Source organism: Grus americana, chromosome 3, assembly GCF_028858705.1.
Source record: "Grus americana isolate bGruAme1 chromosome 3, bGruAme1.mat, whole genome shotgun sequence".
NCBI classification, from domain to species: Eukaryota; Metazoa; Chordata; class Aves; order Gruiformes; family Gruidae; genus Grus; species Grus americana.
The window spans coordinates 119,455,996-119,480,583 of NC_072854.1; the positions used below are offsets into that span (position 1 = coordinate 119,455,996).

General features: G+C 40.5%; 1 protein-coding gene across 3 annotated transcripts; it reads right to left on the reverse strand.

Annotated features, from left to right (window-relative positions):
* Nucleotides 1–380: 380 nt before the first annotated feature.
* Nucleotides 381–22,309, reverse strand: BTBD3 (BTB domain containing 3). Of its 3 annotated transcripts, none has more exons than XM_054821898.1 (5): nt 22,222–22,309; nt 10,021–10,285; nt 9,373–9,463; nt 8,769–8,887; nt 381–4,726 (listed from the first exon to the last, which is right to left on the reverse strand). In XM_054821898.1, the coding sequence occupies exons 2-5, from the start codon at nt 10,161–10,163 to the stop codon at nt 3,694–3,696; spliced, it is 1,386 nt and encodes a 461-aa protein (XP_054677873.1). In that variant the 5' UTR covers nt 10,164–10,285; nt 22,222–22,309; the 3' UTR covers nt 381–3,693. The 3 variants fall into 3 exon arrangements, with proteins under 3 accessions (XP_054677873.1, XP_054677874.1, XP_054677872.1); XM_054821899.1 differs by lacking the exon at nt 22,222–22,309 and adding an exon at nt 21,666–21,765; XM_054821897.1 differs by lacking the exon at nt 22,222–22,309 and having other exon boundaries at nt 10,021–11,628.
* Between the last annotated feature and the right edge of the window lie 2,279 nt (nt 22,310–24,588).

Genomic DNA, 24,588 nt, shown 5'->3' on the forward strand with positions numbered 1-24,588 from the left:
CATGGCCTTTCCCCTGCCAACTGTCTTAGAATAAACACAAGACCCTCCCCCCTTCATCTCCACATATTTAATAATATTAATAGAACATTAAAATATTAATGCTAGTAGACAAGGTCTTTCATAAGGCACATAAATGAATTCATTCACTCTAGCTCATTAGCTTAATCGTCACCCTTTTTACAATGTAACTGATTAACATTTTCATTGTTGTTCTTTGTTTTTTCCTTAGACTTTTACTTCTTTGGGCATCAAAAGATCTCTGAATACATAAGCTTGAGAAATATCTGTGCACAACTGCAGAACAATAGAAATCACTAAAACAGAGAACTAAGTAAAGGCTTTCACAGCTCATGCTTCAAAGATACTGCAGGAAACAGCAATTTAAGAACCATTTTTATTTGTAAGTTTAATGCGATTATACACATTCATGAGTCCAACAAGATCTGCACTGTGACATTAAAGATACAGTACAATAACATTCAACATGAGGTACTTCATATTTATATATATCTGTCCTTTATAAATAATGCTGTAAGCTTGCTAAGGTCAAACACTGCTCCAGCACAAACGGGTGCTGGGACCTGAAGTTAGCTGAGTTTATCACAACAAATTAAAAAAGAAACCAAAACGGTTCAGTGCAATAAGTATGTAGAAATTAAAATGTTTACTTAAATACTATTTTAGATATGCAGAAAGTATATTACATTATACTTTCTTATCACTGATTCCCCTCACCAGGAAAATCAAACATACAAGTAGCAAAAGATGGCCAGGTACAGTTTAAGACAGAATCTACGAAAGGATCTCTATTGACATTATGCTTACATTCCAGGTTGATATGGCTGATGCTTGCGAAATGTATTCAAGCTTGGATGCTACTGCTAAACCAACCAAATCCACATTTAGACACCTATTTAAGTGCCCTGATGTCTTAAGGTGATTAGTACTAGCCACCTTCTTATACACCAGTACTTGTTAGCATCAAGCAGTACTCGGAATCAAGTCACACTGTAAGCATCAAAAGGTGTTTTGGGGTGCTTATGCGTATTCATCCATATTGAAAAACTATACATGCACCAGCTCCTAAAACCTGGAATGGACTCAGAGGAACTAAGCTAGAAGTAGCTTTCATCCTACCTCGTCAAAAAGATTTCATAAAAGTAGCAAATAAAAATAATAATTAAATAACAGCTCACTTCTACCTATTATAGCTACACAGTATTCTGATCTCCTAACTTCTGTTCCAGCCAACATAGTAGATAGCTCACCTTTATTTGCAGATCAGTAAAAACCAAAAAATAAATTAAAAGCGAGAACTCAAGTAGTGTTATACCAATGCAGTACTCTCTGATTTGTCCCACCAGCTGAGGCACCTGATTTTTTTCCAAACAACTCCAAATGCAGCTTGCTACTGCAAGCAACTTGTCAATCTGATCATCACTCAGAGTAATTACATCTACATCAACCACTTGCTGTAGGAAAACTTAATCAGCTGATTAGCATCTTTTTCTGCTCTCAAATATATTTAAATAAATGGAACTGCTGCTCAGATGTTGTCTAAAAGTAGATGACCATTACCTCATCAACATCCCTTCTGCAGTCTCTTCAGCAACTCTTCCTCCAGTCCATACAATTTATACACTTGTCTATTTTAGGCTGCAGATCCAAATATAATTAACTGGAGGTTTTTTAAATCTCTCTCTGGGAGTTTTCCATGGAGCATTCTGTTTAGATTTCACTAACAGTCTGGATTATGTACATCTGTTACAAAAAACCAAAACATTTTTCTATATATTTTGAGGTTATTTACATTTCAAAAAGAACGTTGCTTACACATACACATGTATGTATGCATATAAAACATTAAGATGGGTGAAAAGCATGGATTTTGTAGGGCAGTTTTTTACCTGGCTCTCCTTTTATTACCTAGAGAGAAGATCTGGGCTTTGGCCATAAAGTGTTCGTCGTCTACACTCCAGTTTTCCTTACTTCAGATGGTATTTTGGACACTGTAAAGACATACCAGCACTTTATGATGGCCAGGGCCCAGGACTCCAACTGTCAAGAAACACTTAGAGTAACAGTATTAAACTGGTAAGAAATCATATGAGAAAAACATTTTTATTACAAAAGTGACAAGTGAATTTAGGATTATGCTACATTAATGTGTTGATATACCATAGTATTAATAGTCTGTCTAAAGAATCATTTGGTCCTCTCATTTTGTTAAAACATACGCAACAAACAGAACCCATTTCAGAGGTGAAAAAAGAATGAGATGCTTCAAAATAGGCAGTCTGCCTCTGAGAAGCAAATGTCCCAATGCAATGGTGAAGGATTTTCTGATGATTAAATAGTACCTGTATTTCTTATTTATAATTGTTTCCTTCCCTGATAAAAGGAGTCATGATCCCTACTACTTTTCCAAAACTGACACAGACCTGTAACAGGAAGTTTAGAAAAAAAATTTCAGACAAGGAAAAGGTTCTGTACCACATAATCCTCTGATTGATGCGTAACCATAAGCAGTTGCAAGAATCCAACATTAATGCGTTAGAGAAGACTTCCTCCTCCTCACTGTTCTCTGATGATATACACCAAGTGTAATATGACCACAGTTGGGAATCTTCTGTCTTTGTCTAAATTTTCACTGATAACATACGGTAATAAAAAGAAGAAATCTCATGTTACAGAAAAAAGTCCAAGACAGGATTGGCACATTCTTTTGTTCCTCTAAAATCTCCCTCTACCATGTTTAGGAAGAAGAAAAAACCCCACCCAAAACAAGCAAAAAAATATCCTGCATTGGATGATAGATATTAATTCCCATTTATTTAGCAAGGGTTCAAAGAAAAGCCATTTAAATAGCAAATCAACTTCAATGTAGCAAGAACTAGGTCATGGGAGTAGAGTTTCAAGAGCTGCATAAACAATTTGAACATGTGCAAGTACTTCCTTGCCTTCAAGGTGGGATTCCTAGAAAATTAATTCTGAGGGTGACTTGCCAAGTCCACATCCGCCCCCACTGTAAACATGTCCACGCACTGTGGACATGGTCAGCATGCTTGTGTAGCTTCCTGAAAGCTACTTGCTTCTCTCCATCTTCCCCTGCAGCCATCCCAAACAGTTGACCATGGGAGAATCTCGCAGGATGAAGGTTTAAACTTAGGCTTTTTCTGCTTACAACTGAAACACTTTTCAGCTCCCATAATCGAAAGCAGCTTATTATTGGAATCTCTTAAGTCCAAAGAGCAGACAGAAGAGAGAGCTATAAAACAAGGCTCTTCATTTTCTACCTCTACCTTCCCAAATAATTACAACCAGAAAAAGCAGGAAATGGAAGAAGAGAAAACTGATCAATGAAGACAGCGTTTAGTGAGATACAAGAGGGGGACATCCTCTGATGATTTACAGGTGCAAAGAAAGGGTCAGCATCACCAGCAAACAGGCATCTCTCTTACAAAGCCTTTAAAACGTGCTTGTTCCTAAGAGCTTCCAGTTTAAAGTTAAATTTTACACTTAAACTTTATCACCAACGATGCTACAAGTATAGCAAGCCAGTTACTTGCCCACAGCATTTAGTTACATATTACCTGTACTGATCACACATCTGCAGATAAAAAGCTAAGCGTCAGTAGGCCTGAACCAGATAGGTTCTTCAGAGTAAAACGCTTTGTCTCCACACACTTTCATTCAAGCATAAAATATGAGTTCGGGAATTTGCCCTCCCTGGACCCCAGTGCCATTTGTACTGTCCGAGGAGCACTGAAACTGAACAGTCACCTTCCCACACTGAACTTCTGTCATTCCTTCTTGGCCAAAATAGCTGAGTTCGTTACCATCCAGAATCACACTAGCTGTGTAAAAGGTGTCAGGCTCAATCTGCACTGGATATTCAAACCACACAGGAAAAGTGTTACTAGAACCATCTGAGAAATATTTACTCAAGTTCTGGCCTAGGATAACTCCTTGTCGTTTGAGTTCAATCTTGGCACTGTACTCTGCTGATCCACAGCTGGAGCCATACAGCCCAAAGCCAGCAATAAACACTCTCTTATCAACAGCAAACTGGATGCTGTCACACCGGCCCCTATAGCGCCACTGGTTGCTGCGGTAAGCACAGGACTGGAAACGGTGGCATCGCTGAGGAACGAGGCCTTTCCGGGGCTTGCTTACAAACTGTAACTCTGGCTTTTTGGCAGCTGTATACCAGAGGAAGATATCATTGGTTTCATTGAGAGTCAGAATCCCAGACTGAGCAGCGCCATTTGCAAAGTCGTCGAGTGCCATGGTAGGGATGCGTATCAAGTACAGAGCCTTCCCGAGGACTTTGCGCTTGTTCTCTATGGTAGCCGTTAGCTCTTGTCGCTGACACTCCACTTCAGCCCAGTTCAGAGCTGCTTCGAAAACAACAATTTCTTTGGCATTCAGAGTCTCCCTTCGGAGAATGCTTTCAAGTGTCTGAAAATCAATGTCACAGAAGCCCTCAGACTTCAAAGCTAGCTCAGCTTGGGCATCAATCACTTCCCAACAGCGCTGGGTCAGGTCAGGTTCCTCGAATAGGCAGCTCTGGGAAAGCAGCACACAGGCGTTCTTTGCACTTAGACTGGTCTCTAGGAAGTTGACGCAGGCACGGGCAAGATGAGGAACGATGTACTTCTTGGCAGCATAAAGAGTGGCCAGTACAGTATCCGCAGCCAAATCAATTTCATCACAATATATGTATCTGAAATAAAACACACGCATGTAACACTGCTGCTTGATGCAAAAATGCAATTTGTCAACGACATCTGAAAACTATAAACAAAGAAGATTTAAATGGCTCCACATTAAAACTTAGTAGTGCTTTTGGGGAACATTGATTTATCCAGAAAGAAAGTACAAACCAAATTCATCACTCATATAAGACCATGGAAGAGAACAGGCTTAAATTCAAGGTGAATAAAACTTCACATTTGGGTTACCTGCTATGTAGACAATGGTTACATCATCATCCCTCCAGCTCTGATTTCCTTCCATACATGCTTTGGCTAATGACAGGCTATCTGCCCCAGGCAGTAGCTCCTCAAGGGCTACCTTACTCAGCTAACACATAAGTCTTGTAACACGTGTTACAAAGTATTTGGACTGGATGTCCTGTGATGGTGAATGATGATTTAATGAGGTGTATATATAAAGTACAGGAATGAAAACAAGTTTATTGGGAATAACTAGCTAGTCTAAGAATAGAAATACTATAAAAGTATATCAGGTGCTACCCATCTTTATAACTACTGGGTCTGTGGGGTTTTTTGGTTGGTTGGTTTTTTTTGTTTGGTTGTTTGGGGTTTTTTTGCAGGGGGAGAGGTTGGGTTTGTTTTGGCTTTGTTTTTTTTAACAAGGTGATGAAACATCTAGGGAGAGGCACAGAATTCAATTTTCAGGTTTATTAATGCTTACAGCATCCTAGCTCCACTACCACAGTGTTTTCTCTCAGTATCATTGCATAAGGAAGAAAAAAAAAGCTTTACTGCTATGCTAGCGTAGTAGAAGAGATGAAGGTGAAATTCTATTTATGTGACTAAACTGCTGGGATTCATTGCTCAGAGAAATGAAGCATTGTACGGTTTGTTCTTTTTAATATCTCATGCTTCAGGGCCCCATTTGCAGCTGGTGAATGCAATGTGCTAAAACCATGCCAAATGCAATTTTACTCTTCACAGGGATAAGCAAGTCTTGATGGTTGTGGTTGATAAAAGTGTCTTCCTCCGGTAAAGCTAAAGTTGTGTGTGACCCTGTATTAAAATTTTCTAGTTAGCAGGTTTCCCAACACAATGAATTTTTTGCAGAACAGATGTGCTTATGAAGTAGAATTAGTATCTACTCTGATCTGATTATAGTTGTAAATATCTTTATTTTTATTTTTGCAGGTATAGGGTACTATCCTCCAAGCCACAATTAGAAAATATGCTCAGAGCATGTACTGCTCAAGCAATATAATAAAATCTAAGAGGTTACAGAGAAAAAGAATACTTACACAGACCCAAACCTTTTTTTTTTAATCTTTATTACAAATAGCCCGGCTGAAACCAAGTAACAACAAAGAGCACGTCTATATACCACTGGTTAAAGGCTTAGCTCCTTTACTGTCCAAAAAATTTCCAATGTATCAATTAATTCATTTTTATGATTCTCCTCATTGCTCTCCAACTCTTTTCTCCCTTCTATTACTTCTCTTTGCCTCCTAGTATAGCAGAGATGACATCTGTTTTAAATTGAAATGGTACAAAAGTTGCTAGTTTAATATTCATGAAAGTGAAGAACTAATATCACTGATTTACAACAGACACAGCACAGATCAGCTGTCATCAATATTCCACACTTGTCATTCTGCTGATGCACCTCAACTCTGGTCTGCAATTACTGATATTCCAGTTTCACCCTGTTCTTAAACAGAGGATTCTGCTAGACCACAGGGATTGATGGTTTAGTAGCACATTCATCCTGGGATAAGACGAGACCACGGTTCTAACTTGAACAGTCAAGATTAAGATAAGATATAATACATTAAAGACAGCCAAAGCAATTTTACTGGGAGAATTAGCATCTACCAGTTGAGGTATTATTTCCTATGTTACATTTGGTAATACCTTGTCTGATGTTTGCTGTCAGAATGCCCACTATATAATAAAAGACAAAAAATATTTATGCTATAAGAATTCACTATCCAGGAAAAAAACCAAAACCCTCCCAAAAACCAACCCCAAGTCCCAAAAAACAACAAGACACAACTCAATGTATTTTCTGACAAAGATTACGATGCATTCATTCCTCCTGACTGCGGAAAGGAGCATATGAAGGAGAAGGCTGCTTTGGGATAGGTTAAAAAGTCTTTTCCTTCTCTAGCAACAGTATCATAAGCCTTCTGCCACCCACTGCTCACAGCAGTTGCAAGCAACACTCATGGGGATGATTTCCCATGGGCAGACAAGTGAAGGGGACTGTGGCTCTTCCCAAGCTCCACCCAGTGCAGCACATGCACTGGATCCTGTGATGAGGGGAATGCTGCACTGCTGAGCAACATCCCTTTCCCTTCCCTGCACCGTCACGGCTGCAGACAACCCTGGCGTTTGCAGACACAGGAGCACTCTGCAGGTTCAGGCACACTGCATCAGTGGGAGTTAGCACTGGCAAGGTTAGCTCAACATCCATAAAGATCACGAACTTTTTGTGGTCTTCTGGTTTCTTATATAAAAGTTGAGAAGGTGAAGAATTCCATGTTTCTGGCCGTGCTCTCAAAGACAGTCTCCTAAATTGCCATGGGCTAAATAATATGTCAAGACCTAGATGTCAGTATTGATACTCTCTTTTCTAGGTTTGCTCTCTGAACACATTTCTTAATGACAAATTCAGAAAGCATTCAAGTTTTTACATGGCAAATCATGTTTAGCCACAGTGAAATAGATTTGCTATTCAAAAAGGGAGGGGGACCAGGGGAATCCAAGTATCTTGTATTCATGCCTTGTAAAATTCTGCATGAAAGTAAAGCACAAGTCTGAGCTCTGCAGAAAACACCCACAAAACCAGAAAGGCCCAAAGCAGGGATCCATAATGCACCTAGTTACATAATGTCATATCTTAACTTTATATTCCAGGTCTATGGAACAACTCTGTGACTTCAACTTTTCCTTGCAGTTACTGATATTTGCACAGAACATTTGTGATATTCACAATAACCTACAAAAACTCTATGCAACAAACTCTACCTGCAACTTTGAATGTTCATCTACAGTGCCACTGAAACATAAAAGAAAAAATAAACTATTCTGTAATCACAAGCTAGTCAAAACAATCTATGAAATACAATAAATTGTTAGCTAGTGATTACACCATTACATGCAAGAAAATCTGCAGCATATTAAAAGGATCACTATCAGATACTAATGTATATTCTTTATCAGAAAGCAATGGCAGTTACTAAAGCTGAAGGGAAAAAACCCTCAAAGCCATTGCATTTCTGTGATAGGGTATTTCTCTTTAATAATCAGAGTTTATAGATACATTCAAGGACAATTCAGCAGGGAAGCTGCTTCATTATGCTCATTTACGAAAAGATAGCATTTCTTATGCAGTTTGCAAGAAGAAAAACAATCACCATGTAAACTGACTGGTTTCCCCCGTTAGAATAAAAAAACCCTATTCACGTAAACAGCCTTTTTATCACTTTCCAAGTGCATCAATATGATAGATGAGGAGAAATTTAATTTTCAGAAGCTATATTCAATAACTTAGGGTCATTTTTCTAAGACAAGACCTGCATACAGCAAGTTTATAAAAAAGCTGGAATTATGTCAATATGCAAACCAAGCCATTCTGGGGTTTGGGGTTTTTTGTGTGTGTTTTTAACTTTTCACTGTGCTTGCAAAGTAGAACAGGTTTGGGGTTTTTTTGTAACAGCTGAAAAATTCTTTTTAGTAACTCCATTCCTTTGTGTAACGTGTAGTGACAAATCAGATCAATAGGCATTACAGTACACAATGTGCCCTAAGATCCCCTGTCAAAGTCATTATTTATAACTGACTACATTAGTCTAATATATGCATGCCTGGAACTGAAGGGGGAGAGCAAAACGAGGTAAAAGTTTAAAATACCCAAAACACAAAAAGGGGAATGTTTTAAGCAATTGCTTTCTTTCTGTTTGTACGCAAGCCTAATACTTTAACCATGACATTACCAATGTATGTATACATAATAAAGGAAAACATATCCAGCAGATGAATGATGCTTACTTCAGCATTGCGAGAAAAGCAGCAGGCTCAACATCTGGTATACGGATTTCATCTTTGTCCTCAGCCAGCTCTCCGTAAAACATCGCATGGAATACAGAGCTCCCAACAGCCAGGACATACTGTTGAGAAAGGGAAATCTTATTTCATGCTTTAAACTGAAAGCACTGCCAACAAAAACAATGTGGGAGAGCCACTGAGCATACCGGGCTTTGCTGACACACTTTGGTAAGAAATAAAGTCAAAGTTAAGAACAGAATTACACATTTTACCTGCATTTTACTCTCATGGGCATATATGCATTAGCTACTGGAAAATGCTCATATCGACTACAGAAGTTAACTACTTCTAGAAAATCTCAAGAGTAATATTAATCAGCAGCACAAGCAGCATTCCTAACTTTACAATGACTGCCTTAGCACAAGCATACTGTTTAACCAAAACCCAAGAAACACAAGGGACAGACTAGTCCACTACATGTAGCCTTTTAAAACACAGAATTATGCCTGTCCCAGAAGAGCCGAGTCTCCCATGCTACGTCCCGGCATAACCGTGGGAGATCTCTCTGACTATCCCCGCCAGAGCTGATAATGCAGCTGTTGCTTACTTTGTGTCCTGGCAGCCGCTGGGTCCCACCTGGTGGCCCGACCACAAAATGAACATCTGCCATCAAGTCATTGTTGAACATCACTGCATTTCTACAAACAGAGGCAGCGTGTTAATTTATGGTGTCCAGTAACACTGTGCTTGCCCCAGACCCAAGAAATTAAATTTCGTAACAACTTGAAATTGCATGTTAGTAAAGAAAAGCAGGTCACACTTTGTTTTAAGCTACTTTACACATCATCACACAAATACACCAAAGAAAACTGTACGAAGAGATGAGTACGCAATAAAAAGAAAAAACAAAAACCCCAAAAAACTTATGAGAACTTTTCAAAAACTGGAAATCGAAGTCAAGCACATGTATCACTGAAAATTCCCACTGAGGTCTAAAAGCAAATCTTTATGGGTACACTGCAGCTTCCAGCAACATTTTTTTCACTCAAGACCAACAGCTGCACTGTCTGGAAAAGAGATATTAAAATATTTTCCATTACCAAAATACTTGTTTCACACACACAAAGGAAAAAACAGAGAGAGAGAACACTACATTTACTTCAGCAAATAAATGAGTAACTAAACACATGCATTACAAACATTTTGCTACTTTTCACTCCATTCAAACAGCAAAAATTAACTGCCCTGAACTTACCTCTCTCTGATGGTCGGATAAAGTCCTTGCCAATTAGGTGCCGGAATAGTGTTGTTGTTATTGAGATTTTGCTGGTGGTACTGCTGGACAGCAGTTGTATTAGTGTTGGCTGGTTTCTTTCGGGGAAAAATATCAGCAGCCATCTTCTTCTTCTTTTTGGTCTTCAAGGTAATGATTTCATAGCAAACTGGAGGCAATTTGCTGCTGCTACTGCTGCTGCTATTTCCCTTCTTAGAGCTCTTCTTGGACCTGTTCTTGACTGTCTCTGGAAGCATCAAGAAGAAGGTGAGACATTTCATGTTCTTTTCTTTCTCATCTACCATGAGTATACTCGTCTGTAAAGCTGGATAGCCTAACTAGCCAGAAGCATTAAGAAATGCACGTGGAAGCTGTTAAACAGAGAGCAGCAGAGCTGAGAGTTTGCTTCTTTTCCAGCAAGACAAGGTGACCTTTCCAGCACACCGAGTAAGAAACTGGCTTTAAGTTTGATCCAGTACTTGAATCGTTAAATACATCCCCATCATTCCTGCCAGTTTTATTTCTTTCCAGATCTCCTGATCAGAAATGGCCTGAAAGCGCTACACTCTGCCAGGAGGGTACGTGCGCAGCTGTAGCATCGGCTTTCTGAAGGGGGCTAGCAAGACGCGCGGTAGCGCTGCTAGTCTGCTCAGCGAGCTGAACTTGTGCGTTGAAGAGATCGGAACAGAGTAGGTATTGCAGCCCTGCAGATGGAGTCAGACAGCATTTGGAGCCAATAGCTGAAGTCACCGATAACGATTGGACCCAGCCGCACAGTGACACCTATTGTAACGTACGCTGCTCTGACATTAAAGCGACAGCAGTTGCACTACTACTTAATATGTAGTGCTAAGTAATAAAGTAATAAATGGCATGCATGGTTGCCTAAGCGCATGACTGGCCAGAAGCATGTGTGTTTTAGCTCTCCTTGATGCTGTGTGAATTTTCACAGGGGAAGCAATAAAAAGTTGAAATCAGTTAGAAAGACATATTTGAGTCTAAGTATTTCCATGGGAGCTATTTCCACATGCAGTCGGTAATAGCATGACTTCATATGTCTCTAGAATTTCCACAAATCCCTACCACAACAGTTGTTCAGCAAAAACACGCCATAGCTATCAGAACCAAAGTAAAGCAACCAACCAGCAGCAGCAAAGACAGACATGCAGTTAAACAATCCCTTTCAGTGCCGCTTCTACTCCAGTGTAACATGAATAGAGATGAGGTCACAGCTTTAGCTTTAACTCCTTATGTTTCCAGATAACGTAATAGCCTTTGACAGGGGTCCCACATCACTAAGCAGTGCTAATTAAGCCAGCTTACACCAGACATGGCTGCACCACATCGGAAGAAAACTTCTAGATGTGCAATCAGATTAAAGCAAGCCAGAGTGAATATATTTAATCAATATTTCAAAGCATTAAAATAAAAAGTCCGAATGATTCAGAAAGTCTCAGGCAGAAATCACTCCGAGATGCAAACACACTCCAATTTTGTTCACAAATACTTTCTGAAAATAAACAGGATAAGCTATGCCAACCAAATAATTTAAATAGGAAAGACAACTAATTTTCAGTCATTAGTTTACTTAGATCTTAAATTTAGATCACATTTCCTTAATAGTAGGGCATGTGTATTAAAAACAAAACAAAGCACAAAACCAAGCAAGCAAGCATAGCCACTTAAAAACAAAAGCAGGGAAATAAAAAATATTATGTATTAGGTGTCAACATTTCAAACCTTTAAAATATTGGGAGGATAATTACAATATGATTTTATAATTATTTTCAAGTTTTAAAGAAAAAATCCTCTTTGCTTTCAAAGCAAATTTAGCCACTTTTAGCCTTAATTAATTTTGCTGGACAAGAGCACAACAGTGAAATTAAAGTGATCAAAGGTTGGTGCAGATATGGCTGACCTTGCTGAAATCCCTGATGGAAATCTGCACTGACTTAAACCAAAGCACAGAAATGTTACTCAGGCTATTTACTGAAACACTGTCACAATTGCTTGAATCACAGCTACGGCTTTATAACGTGCAATCTCAGAATGTCTTTAAACCTGAAACTGTGCAGGTATTTCAAAGATTTCAAAGGTCTCCTTGGGAGATGCTCCATATTAAGCACTAACTAAACACCCTGGCAGTTGGCCATCTAGAGACTTTGCTGCAGTGTTTTGAGATGATACCTTTTCCAGACGCACATCTGTCCCCTCTGTCTGAAGTCACTGCTCATAGAAGGGGGAAACAGAAGAATACATGTCCACGCCTCAGCTGCTACATTTCACAACCCAAAGCCTTAGTGCAAAATCACTCTCACCAGTAATTTAAAAGAAGATGGTAGATTATGCCTGATGTGACTGAAAATCAGGTATGTTCCTAACTAAATGAAGAGGCAGGTTATACAATTTCCAATGAAATATTTTCTATCAAGTTATTCTTTCTTTTCTTCCCCTCCCTCCCTTGTTTTCCTTTTTTATCTGCAACACATTGATTTGGAAGGGAAACTAACAACCTAAGCCATATTGAACTGTACAGAGATAAAAGAAGGGGTAAAGGAGAAGAAACTTGCCCCATAAATGCGATGTTTACAACTGCTCACAGCTGAGAGTTTGTAACAGGGACACAGCAGGTATTCTCACCACAAAATTTGAGTTTGTTGAGTTTGCATAGTTTTTTTTCCCCCTGCTTATGTAAATTTCCAGCCCTTCTACTTATAGGAATAACCCTTTTGTCACTGCACAGGAAAGACGTTTCAGGAGGAAGATGTTTAAAAAACTGTTAGTGATAACGGAAAAACCATGCACTCTTCAGAAAACGTGGTACTCAGTATTGCAGTTGGCAGAAGGTGAAAGACAGCAGGGCTTAGGAGATTCATATGGGAGATTTGATTTTCATTCCGTAAATCCATTTTATAGACTACTGAAGTATATAAAAAAAATCAGGGTCCTCATTTTTTCAAATCATCTGACCAATACAAATCCAAAGACTATACACACACCGGCTAAGCTCACTGGGAGGCTAAAGAAGAGAAAGAGAATGACAGATGGACTGACCATTCAAACTCAGTCTGGGAAAGACAGATCATAAACGTGAACCAGTAGGAGTCCACCATATCTTTGACTTCTGTAAAACACAATGCACGTATAGCATGTTGTACTTCCCTGGGGAAGGAAAAGAAGGAGAAACTGCACCTGAATTATATTCTGCCTGAATCCAGAATTCAGACAGACCCCTAGCAGACAAGATGACAGGATAAAAATCCACCCCAGTAAATAAAAAGCGTAATTGCCATCTCTGTCTGTTCTTAAGCCACCCACCAAAATCTGGTCTGCTATAACTGGAAAATAGTGCTGATTCCACAAGAGACTCCAAAAGTTCCTATGAAAAACTACAAACCTGTTACAAGCTTTATGCCACTTCCCACTGCACTTCTTCAGCTCAGAAATTAAGTCTCCTAGACCAATCATTAGATACATGTGAAATGGGGAAAAACCAACAACAACAAAAAAACCCAAACCCAAAGAGTTGCACTCACTATTCTTTCCATTTTGGCAGAAACTTCCATCTATTTTCCTACAACATAGTTTAGCAGTCAGTAAAAGCAACCTATGAACCCTGTTGAAAGACTAGTCAAAATCCCAAGTTCAAATCAGTCTGCCTCCAGCAAGAGAATCAAGGAAATTGACCTTCTTTCACCCAAAGATCTATCAATTTCTGAAAGCTTATTACAATGTGTTCCTAATCTTCTTCAGCAATTCTCATTTTTCTTCATTAATTATACATTAACAGAACCAAACTTGATAAATACAACTTAGATAAAGTGACATATACTTCTTCAAAGACACATAAATCTTTATTTTATAAGCAAAGTAAGTTAAAATATTTCTAGTTTGACTAAAGTGTGTAGGAAATTCCACGCTTAAATCTTAACACTGGCCTAATGAAAATTCAAAATGCTTACTACTTCACCTCTGGCAAAGCACTATATTCCAAGGGTGAGATACCACACATCAAGTTACATGCCCCTTTTCAAATTATTACGAGCAATTTACAAGCCTTTGGAAATCAGCGCCTGACTAAATATTGTGAACAACTGAAACATCAATTTTGCTGTTCATGTCCAAATGCGTGCAATATACCTGCAATCTCAGTTTCATGGGAGTCATATTATAGCCCAACTCTTGGTACAACTTTTAATAGTATGGTACTACTATAATTATGCCTTTCTAAAGGTAACTTCTGACTGAGAAACAGTTTAATAGGTAAAGCAAAAACTTTTTTTTTTTCCTTCTTTTAATAAGTTGTGGTTTTCTATAGCTCTCATTTACAGGTCTGTTCTTCCTGTAGTAACATGAACTGGACAATTCTATAAAAAACAAGCTTTCATCAAAATTCCCAATTGTCTGTTACAACCAGATCATGAATAAAGGAATGAATTCCAAGTAGGCAATGAGAAAATGCATATACTACTTTTTGTAAAGTTGCCAGGTCTCTCCCTTGGCAGTTATTACGCCTATGCATTATTAATATTCTTTGTTTAAATTCTGGATTTTTCCCCATACAGGGAAATAAATTTCAGATGATGCATCCCAATTAACCAAAATAAACACACAATGTTATTGTTTAACAAATCTACCTGTCCACTGCTAATTTCCACTGAATTTGACTTTAAGCACTCCTTTAGAAATGTAATGTACAAGTTCAAAAACAAACCCAAAAAACTCAACAAACCACACAGCTGTGGAGCCTCGTTCTGTTTACCTATGAATTATTTAGTCACCTGGAAGAATCCTTCCCACCCTTCTGTTTGCAAAAACACTCATTTGGAAAGGGGACTGATAGCTCTACTCTTGATTTCCTGAAGTAAAAAATGCATTGCAGTTGACAAAACCTTCCAACCTCCTCTTTCACAAGTTTCTGACTGGCAGCACTGAAAGTAACCAAGATTGCATCCACTTCTGTCTGTTGCATGGAAAAACCGTCCCTGAAGTCTTACTCCTTAAGGTCTTCTATGGAGAAAAAAAAAAAAAAAAGATGACTAAAAGCAAGGAGAAAGATGGGTAAAACCGTAAAGACTCTCCAAGATGCCAGAATACAGGGTAAAAAATAGGGAGTGTTTCCTTCCCAGAATTGTCAAGAGCTGGGAAAGAGTAGAATAGCATCAGAGTAGAACTGCATCTTGAACCAACACTAGAAGCTTTAAACCAAAGTCCAAAATAACTGAACTGTATTTTGCTATAGCTCTTAGGCTATACTAAGCTATACTTGCTATACAAGCAAAATACTTGTTGGCAAATATTCTTCTTGACTCTGTTTAGCATTTAAAGTATGAGGATTTAAATATTTTGCATAATATTATCCACTAAGATAGTTTTTACATTTTTTCCTAAATGCCCTTAATCCTTTAAAGAAAACAAAAGCAGAAAGCCCTGAGCAGCCCAGTCAACAGGTAAATACAAACTTACATAAAATAGAAGCTTAAAGAATGAGCATTCAGATGTCTTTTTCATTCTTGTATTATTTGCTAGCATATAGGCTATGTGGCACTTCTTATTGGTCTCCCTACCAGAACACCCTAAATTTTTTTGATTTGTCCTTTTTGTATCTGCAATCATTTCCATTGCTCCCTTTTGATTTTTACAGCAATATCCTTTTTGAGACAGAGTAATCAAAACAAAACATTATATTTAATAATATTTAGCCCTATATTCACTCATGAATAAACGTCCACTTTCCTTCTGTGTGGATTTCTATTGGCTCACCATGAACCTGTTCCTACACCACGTGCAACATCTTCCACTGTCTTTTTTTTCCTGTTACTTTCTTGTTTAGGTGCTTAAAGTTTGCAATTTAACCTCAGTGAAAGGTTCAATAACTTTATATTTACACCCCAAATACAACATAACATGAAAGACTTCTGCACATTGTTGGATTTTGTTTTTAAAGGTTTTGTTCCCAGCTGAGTCAAAATAAATACAGCTAGTTTATTAAAGTGAGAAAGAAAAAATGTTTAAAATTCTCTTGTATTTTCATTATGATTTCAAGACCATGCTTGCTGCATGAATGACAGTCCATATAAACCACAACTATGTAAAGAAAGGCTTATGTTTAAACAACCTACAGTGAACAACATATTTGATCCCGTTACAGTGAATTATCGCGCAAACATTCTCTTCTGTGCATATGGAAAGAAATAATGTGAAATGCTTCATTACAACACCTAATACTTGTAGATGGGGTGCTTAGGGACATGGTTTAGTGGTGGACTTAGCAATGCTACGCTAACGTTGGATTTGATGACCTTAAAGTTCTTTTCCAACCTAACAATTTTATGAAATGTATGATTTTACTAGCCTGCTGAGACATATTCCCCAACGTCATAGCTTGGGAACTGCAGGTAGAAAATATTCCAATTTTCAATTTATTCTATAAACATTAATTTGCTTCTTGATAGTTCAAAGTAAAAACAAGAATTAGAAATTAACTCAGAGATGAGAAAACCTGCAACTACAAAATGAGAAATTAAATTCAAGATTACAAGTGATAAACTGGTTTTCTACCAATTTAAGTGACAAATTACGCATTTCTTCCCCATCACTACTACTCTAGCTTGTCCATTGAACTTCATGTTGAATTTTGCTGTTGACAATCTGTAGGGTCAAAAAATAAGTTCTTTCTTAGTGGCTGCCATATTATTTCTAAACATGATATTGCAAACCTGAAAGCATTCAACCCTTTTCCCAAGACAGAGGTCAACTTTAATTCTACTCTGCCTCTTACCAAAACTGACTTACAAAGGGAAGATCAGATAGCTCAGGAAATTGGTAATGAGATACAGTGGTTTTCGTCTCTAGGTCACTAATTCTAAATTGACCGAGGTCAACAGTAATCAAAAGTCATTAGCATTTAATGATCGTTCAGTGCTCTGTGAGAAAGAAGCTAGTGATCTTAGTGCACTTCAGAAAAACCACCACTACAATTAGTACTCACATGCTGACTATTTCAAGGGAGCAATCAGGATCAGATGACTACAGACAGAACTTCTTATCTTACAGACAGATCTTGCCCATGTAGACACACCTTTATACTAATTTTAACTTGGCTCAGAAACTATTCTTTCTAAACTGAATAGTTAAATTAATATAGATAAAAGGCAGGCTGGAAAGTGACTGATCCTACTCCTTTACATCAGCAGTTCCCAAATGTCTTTGTCTCTCTATGCACAGTAAGTCTGCAAAATGCAAATGCTAACTCAGATAACGAGAAGACACTTCCTCAGCGAGTCCTCGCTTGTGAGAGCTGATGGCACTAGAGGAGTAACTACCCCATGAGTATCCACAGAGGGACTGCATTACAGTTGACTACATTGGCATATAATTCAAGGACTACATTTTTCATGTGCAGATAACCTACATTTACAACGTCAAACCATAGTGTTGAAGTACCCTGGGGGACAAAAGAGGGGGAGAGGATATTGCTATGACCTATACCATACTTGTTCTGTGGCCTGCAAACTTCAGTCTCCTGGGACTGCCATGCTGCCAGCACCTTCCAAAAAGGTTAAGAAAAACAGAGGGGGACTTGTGGAAAGCTTGGTTAGATGCTGTACGGTAAATGTCATTCTGTCATGGGAAAAATACATCATGCTGATCCGTAGTTTTGCATCTAGTGAAGTTTAGGGAACATGAGGCTTAAAAATCCAAAGCAGATCAGCAACTCGGCACATTTGTGTTCACAGCAGAACAACATACCTGGAACCATTCAGTATTTTAAATGGGGAAAAAACTGGTAGAGCTTCTTTTTCTACTGCATTTTAAATGACAAAAGAGGAAGGTTACCTCAGCTAGTGAAAGAGGAACAGGTCAGTCCATTGGCAAACCAAGCATTTGATAAGAAATGCACTCTCAAACAAGGTGGCTCTCATTTCTCAAAAGTGAGAATCAAAACCCATGAGTAACAACTCTCACAATGTCTTTACAATTGTTTAATAACCCCAATTTTTAGATATGAGAGACTGATCGCTGCTAACCTGAGCTGCATCCAAATAGTTCAAGGAATGGAACCAAATGTTACAGTCATTAAACGGCACTGTACTGGATGAATCTTCCTTTGCCACACATTAGAAGCTGTGGATCTTGTTACTTGCCCTTAACTTTGTTTCCAGACTCTCACAGCACAAGCAGCCTGTTTTAATGGCTGTTCCACAGGGGGCTCAAGATGTTGCCAAATTTTTATCAACTGTTTTAGAAAATCAGATTTACTTTCCTTTGCTGCAAATATTTCAGTCACATTTGCCTATCAGATCAGTTATGCTTTAGTATTTCAATTAATTTCTCCTCCTCTTTACAAGTGAACAGCAGCTCCTTTACAGTAATGAATTTAAGACAAATATATACATACTCGAATTCTGGTTTCAGAATATACTTTCATGCCTTAAAATGTATTCATCTAGCAAAAGTACAATATCACAAATGCCTGTTCTCCATCACAATTACTCTGTTTCAGAGACCTCAGAACTTTAGTAGAGAAGAAAAAAAACAAATCAAGGAAGGAACAGGTAGTCAAACATGAGAGCATAATTAAGGGACTGTGCAAGATATACATACATACACATTAGTTTTACGGATAATAAAAGTTTTACATAGTATGAAAACTTTTACTTGTTCTTGGTATACATGGAGTAGTATCGCCTATCAGAAGAGTATTACCAAAGACAAAAATCAAATAGCACTAAAAGAAATCGAATGCACCTAGGTGCACTTTGTACAAGCTTAAGTGCATTATATTATCCTGTATCACATAGTATTCCTTTGAGCTATGTGCCTAGACTGAAATTGAGCAAGCTAATAGGTCAGAAATTTCTTTTATCTCCAAGTTGAACTGCATGCTGAGGACTCCAAAGGAAGGTAAAATACTGCAACACAGCGTAAGCCACTGCATACATTTCTGTTTTAAGTAACACACAGCCAGCTTCAGCTCCTTCCCAGTGTTAAAGAGCTTGCACTTTCCTCCCTCCAAGTGAGAAAGGTGACACACGTTTAAATAGCATGTGGCATAGTACGGATTAGATTTTAAAGGGACTCTGTTCCATCAACTATTGCAAGCCTACATATAAAAATCTCACTCCTATCAGGCACCAGCAAACATGCTACCTGTCTGAAGAGTTGCTTGCTTTCATGCTCTCAGCAAACCCTTGCAACCAAGCACACTTTGAGCCAACGGGGAGGCAGCAAAGCTGTAATTCCAGAGAATGTATTTCTTGAAGAAAATTACTCCTTTAAATTGCTTTGGATGTGAAGAGGAGAAACTGCAGCTAGGGTGGACAGAGTGTAGCCTGGCACATAAATATCCTGTCACAGGAGGATGTTATCACCAAGTCATTCAGCCCTGTACTGAAGTGGTGCATGATCATCTGGTGAAATATCTACTCAGCTAATTGGGTAACCTCAGGATATAGGTAAGGGCTGGACAAGGTGATGTCTTAAGATGCCTTCCAAATCTGTTTTCTGCGATTCTACACCCTACATACACAGAACTGCCAATAAGACATTCACAGATCGCTAGTGTTTTAAAATGCAAACACCTTCCAGATGTTGGACTTGCTTCATTTTCTTTTACTCTAGCTTGTTAAGTAACAGGCAAGCTAGGCCTGGAAAATGGGAAGTTTGCAAATTTGAATGAAGTGACCTTTTATGCAAGCTTTATCCCTCTCCATTTTCTGATATACATACATATAATGTGGTTTTGTATATAAGGCAAGAGATTGGAATTCAACTTTATGGCAGAAAACAGAAGACAACTTCTACCACACAAAGCTGTTAATCTTTTCCTTCCAAGACTCCCATCTCTTACTTCCTTATCTATCAGCTCTTTGAGATAGAAACCATTGCTTATCACTTATTTATACAGTGCTTCACAAAACAGGGCTTCCATGCCAGCTCAGGTATCTGAACATTTGCTTGTATAAAACAAAACAATAACCCGCAAGGTTTGAGGAGTTAGTAGAGAGAGAATTACAGGAGAACTATCCTGAATTATCAGAGAAAGCTAACACTGGGCATGAATGACATTTTCTTAGTGTCACTTTCACACAACAGATGAAGATGTAAATTTCTTCTGACAACATAACGCACAGCCCATCATCATCAGACCTCTGTTCTAATTGAGCCTATCCTAGCACTGATGCTTTCAGCATAAGCGTAACAACTGTTTGGTAACTTTAAAAAAAAAATATTTGCTCACAAGCTCTAACAAGCAAGTGTCCAAATAATAAAAATTACTGTTGCGACCTGCATCTTTTTTCTCAGCCTTAAAGAGCCAGCTAAAGGAATTCCATATTGCTTCTGAAAGGTGTTTCCTCCAGGGCAGGGCCAAGGATCACAGGAGGGGAAACACAAGGAAAGTTATTGTGCAGTTAGCTGCAGTGTACTTACTGTGGGGGATTTTTTTCGGAAAAAAGAGAAGAAAAAAAAAGTACTGCACTCTACATTCAAGTTAGGCAATCCTGCAGAACTTATTTCAAATGAATAAGGTCCTAAGAGACCTGATTTGCAAAGTTAAATTACCCAATGAAGCTAAGATATTATGTGCTAGGACATACTGCACCTACTTTCTATAGGAAATGGTGAGACCAGTTATTTCCCACCAAAATAAAAGCTATTTTAATCCTGACTCTAGCCTAACAGTTAAAGTAGCATCAAATACAGTATTTTATACCTATAACGCAACATCACCTCTCTCTACAAAAAAAAAACAAACAAAAAGCCCGGGACAGAGATTAAAGTTTGACATATAGATTACATGCCGAAAACATATAATGAAGAGTAACAACAATGCAGAAAATCTGCACCAGCACCCTTTGGATAAGACACAGTCAGCCTTTGTTGTTTTAATAAGGTTTGTTAAGTAATCGTCATTTTAGGAACACTTAAGTATCATAACTTCAATTCAAACTTTTTCTTACTTCAAGTGAGAACATCTCATTACTCCCTGCTATTTTTAAATGCACCCCCACTCAGGAAACACTACAGGCAAATTAATTTATAAACTTAACCCAAAGGTTGACACAGATGGACTTTCTTGAAACAAAAAAAAAGGGGAAAATAGTAAACTGGAAAGGTCTGGGCCCTTAACTGAAACTACTCAGTCTTCAGACATACACGTACATAGTGAAGTTTGGCAAACGTGGGGAAAAGGAGGTGGTATTTATATCTAGTCGGGTGCAATTATTAATTGTTCCTCTAGGAAACTTATTGAATTAATACTTAAAATACTTCTTCTTTAAAAGAAGCATTACTTTAAGCAGAAACCCCCTCCAAACCCCCACTTTTAGATTTACATAACTGAGTTTTTCCAAGTAGAAGTGCAAAACTACAGACAGGCCCCTGGCAGAGCCCTCTGCCCCGGCGGTCGGGCACACTGGCACAGCCAGGGCCCAAGTTCGGTGCTCCTCACACCTCCCGTTTGATCCCAAACCACCCGACTCTTGGGGCGGTTTCTCACCGCCGGTTCACTCCCGGTACCACGACGAAGCCAACCCGCTTCAGCACAAAAGGCAGCCGCATACACTCAGAAACAAAAAACAAAACAAAAAACCAAAACAACAACAACAAAGTAAGACTGAAACCTCTCGAAACGGCTGCAGACACAAATAATAGCTGTGATCAGGCAAAGATCATTTTCCAAGGGGCTCTTTGTGCCGGGTGAGCCAACCGCTTCAGCGCCGACCCAGCGGCACCAGGCCGGGGGCTCGAGGAACTGCTCCCCACACAAACTCCCCCGGCTCTCTCTTCCCAAGTTTCGCGGCGATGCCGGTGCTCAGGTGCGGCCGCTCCGCCCCGTCCCTCACGGAGGCGCCCCCGCAGGGCGGCTGGGGACCCACGGCCGCCTGCCTGCCTGCCTGCCCCGGAGCCCCTGCCGCCACCACAGCTCGGCCCGTCCGCCACCGGGAACGGGCGCCACCGCCCCGACGCGCCCCTTCACCCGGCGCCGCGGCTGGCGGCAGCTCCCCCATCCGCCGCAGGACGCCCCCGGCCCCGCGACACCCGGGGCCCAGCGGGGCCGCCCCGGCCCCCTCACTGCTCCCCGCGCCGCCGCCGCTCCCCACCTCTCGCCCTAAGCGCGGCGCGAGCGCCCAGTAACGGCGGTAACGGTCGCCTCGCGCCCCCTCCCCCTGCACTGACCTGAGGGCGCCCCCGCTCCCGGGGCAGCGCGGCCCCTCGCAGCGGCACGCGCAGCCCCGCCTCGAGGACGCTCCCGCTCGCCCCGCGCGCAAGCGCACGCCGCTGCATGGGCCGCCCCCCCCGCCCCGTACCCCCGCGGGCGCGAGCGCGCAGCCCGGGCGTGCGTGGCGTGGCGGCGGGGACACGCGTGGGCTCAGCCAAGGGCGCCGCGGTCTCACGGCGTGCCGGGCCGGGGGCCTGCAGCAAGGCCGCACCTGCGGCAGCGGGCTAGGGCTCGGGCTCGGGCTCCTCCCCAGCGCCGAATTCCCACCTCCCGTGGGGCCATCGCGCGTGGGGGCGCCGGCAGGACCCCCCCCCCCCCCCCCCAGCAGCCACCTTTCCCCAGTCTGGCGGGGTTTTTCTCCTCAAAAGTAATGCCCCGACCCCACGAGAGGCCAGTCAGGGCCTGGCCCGGCAGCCCGCCGAGGCGCTGGGGTACAGGGGGCACTGAGGCCTGCAGCGTCCCGGCGGCGGCAGCCGCGCCTGGGGGCTTTAGCGAGAGCGGTGCTTCAGCACCAAAAAAAGTTTAGAAAAGGCGAGAGACAAACTAACAGCACCTGTTGGGTTTTTTAATTTAAAAAAAAAATCCACAAAAAACCCCCATTAGTGGCTGAAATAGAAGCGTGTACCTGGTTTAGCGCATCCAATCTGTTTGAGGATTCACCTTCTAAAAAGGTGATTTTTTTTTGTGTGTGTGTGTGTGTGCACCGATACCTGTGAGGACATGCCTTTGCTCTGCCCCTTAGACAACAGGAGGTTTTCGATCTGTGTAGTGATCAGATCTTTCTGTATAAAATACTGTGTTTGTTCGTCCACTTTCAATCTCCGTACCTCTAAGCAAAAAAAAAAAAAAAAGAAGGAAAAAAAGGGAAAAGGAAAAAAGAAAAAAGGGAAAAGAAGAAAGAAAAGAACAAAAAAAAAGAGGAAAAAAAGAAAAATAAATAAGCCCTACAGCAGAAACTCCTCTGGCCACAGCATCCACATTTCATCGTGGGGCCAGCAACAGGTGGCCTGAGGGATGAACCTGTCTTCCTCCTCACATTTTTAATTTTTTTTCCAAATAAACCCAATCCCACAATACGAGATTAATGCCGTACATCCTTCCTTGCATAAGCTGTTCCTCTCCTGCTGCTCGAGTTTTTTTTTTTAAAAAAAAAAAAAAAACTTTTTTATTTTTGAGACGCTGAAGAAATAATCGAAAGGGATAGAGGCATTTCCAGGATCAGCGCCCGGGTTTATCCAGGAGCTTCATAAATAAGGGATTTCTCATAACGCCAGTATATCTAACCACATGGGAAATTAAAATGCGTTGCTAGCATTTATTTTTAAAAGTGTAGCAAAAGGCTTTATTTGAAGCTTTAGGGTGGATTGTGGGGTTCCCCCCCCCCAAGAAATAATTCTTACAGGAATCACTGCTGTGTTCCAGCTTTAGTTTGCCATAAACGTTCATTTACCTATATTACATACACGTTATTTTAGCAGATACCTTCGCAGTGTGAAATTAGGCATATCCGCGGATAATCGGTACTTTGCTTTTCCTGTTTTAATATTTTTAGCTATTAAAATAGATAAGAAACTAAATAGCAACAATAATGACTGTATACACACATGCATTATAGCTCTTACGGATTTTACCAGCAGAGTACATGCTTTAAATTATAGCGTGTAAATGATGATTTAATGGGGACTTGGGAAGCCAACAAAATATTCGTTGTCTGAAGTGAATGTAAACATGCCATAGATAACCACTCTAATTTTGTGTCCTATTTTCGGATTGAAGGCAAAAGGCCCTTTTCCAACTGGGGTAATTTAGACGGGGAAACGGTGGGGGAGAAGCCCTTTCCTCCTGGGTAGGGGAGGTTCTTTTACAACCTGGATTTGAAATCCCACAGGAGCAAAAACCTCTTCAGGCCGTAACCCCGGCACGTCCAGGAGTTAGAAGATCAAGTCCCACGACATTTTTGCTCGTGCATCTCTGAGAGGCAGCAGGGGCTGCCCAAATTAAGGTCTCCACCCAATAACATTTGTTTTGCTTTTTTTGGTTCCTTAGAGCTCTCCTGCATGTCTAGCCCAGCTCATTAAGCTGCGCACAGGGGCTTGGACCACGACTACCTAGCATCCTCCAAAGAGCTCCAGGCTCTGGTTTAATACCGGTATCAGCACCGACCCAAACCGCAGCGGTCGCACCACCCTGCGGCAGGCTTTGCGCACCCAGGTGAGGTTGCTCCGCTGCAGCCAGTGACGCAGGAGGCCATACGCAGCACCGGAGCACCAGTCCTGCCTCATCCTCGGCCCTCTTCGCTCACGGGGACTTACAGACACGGGATG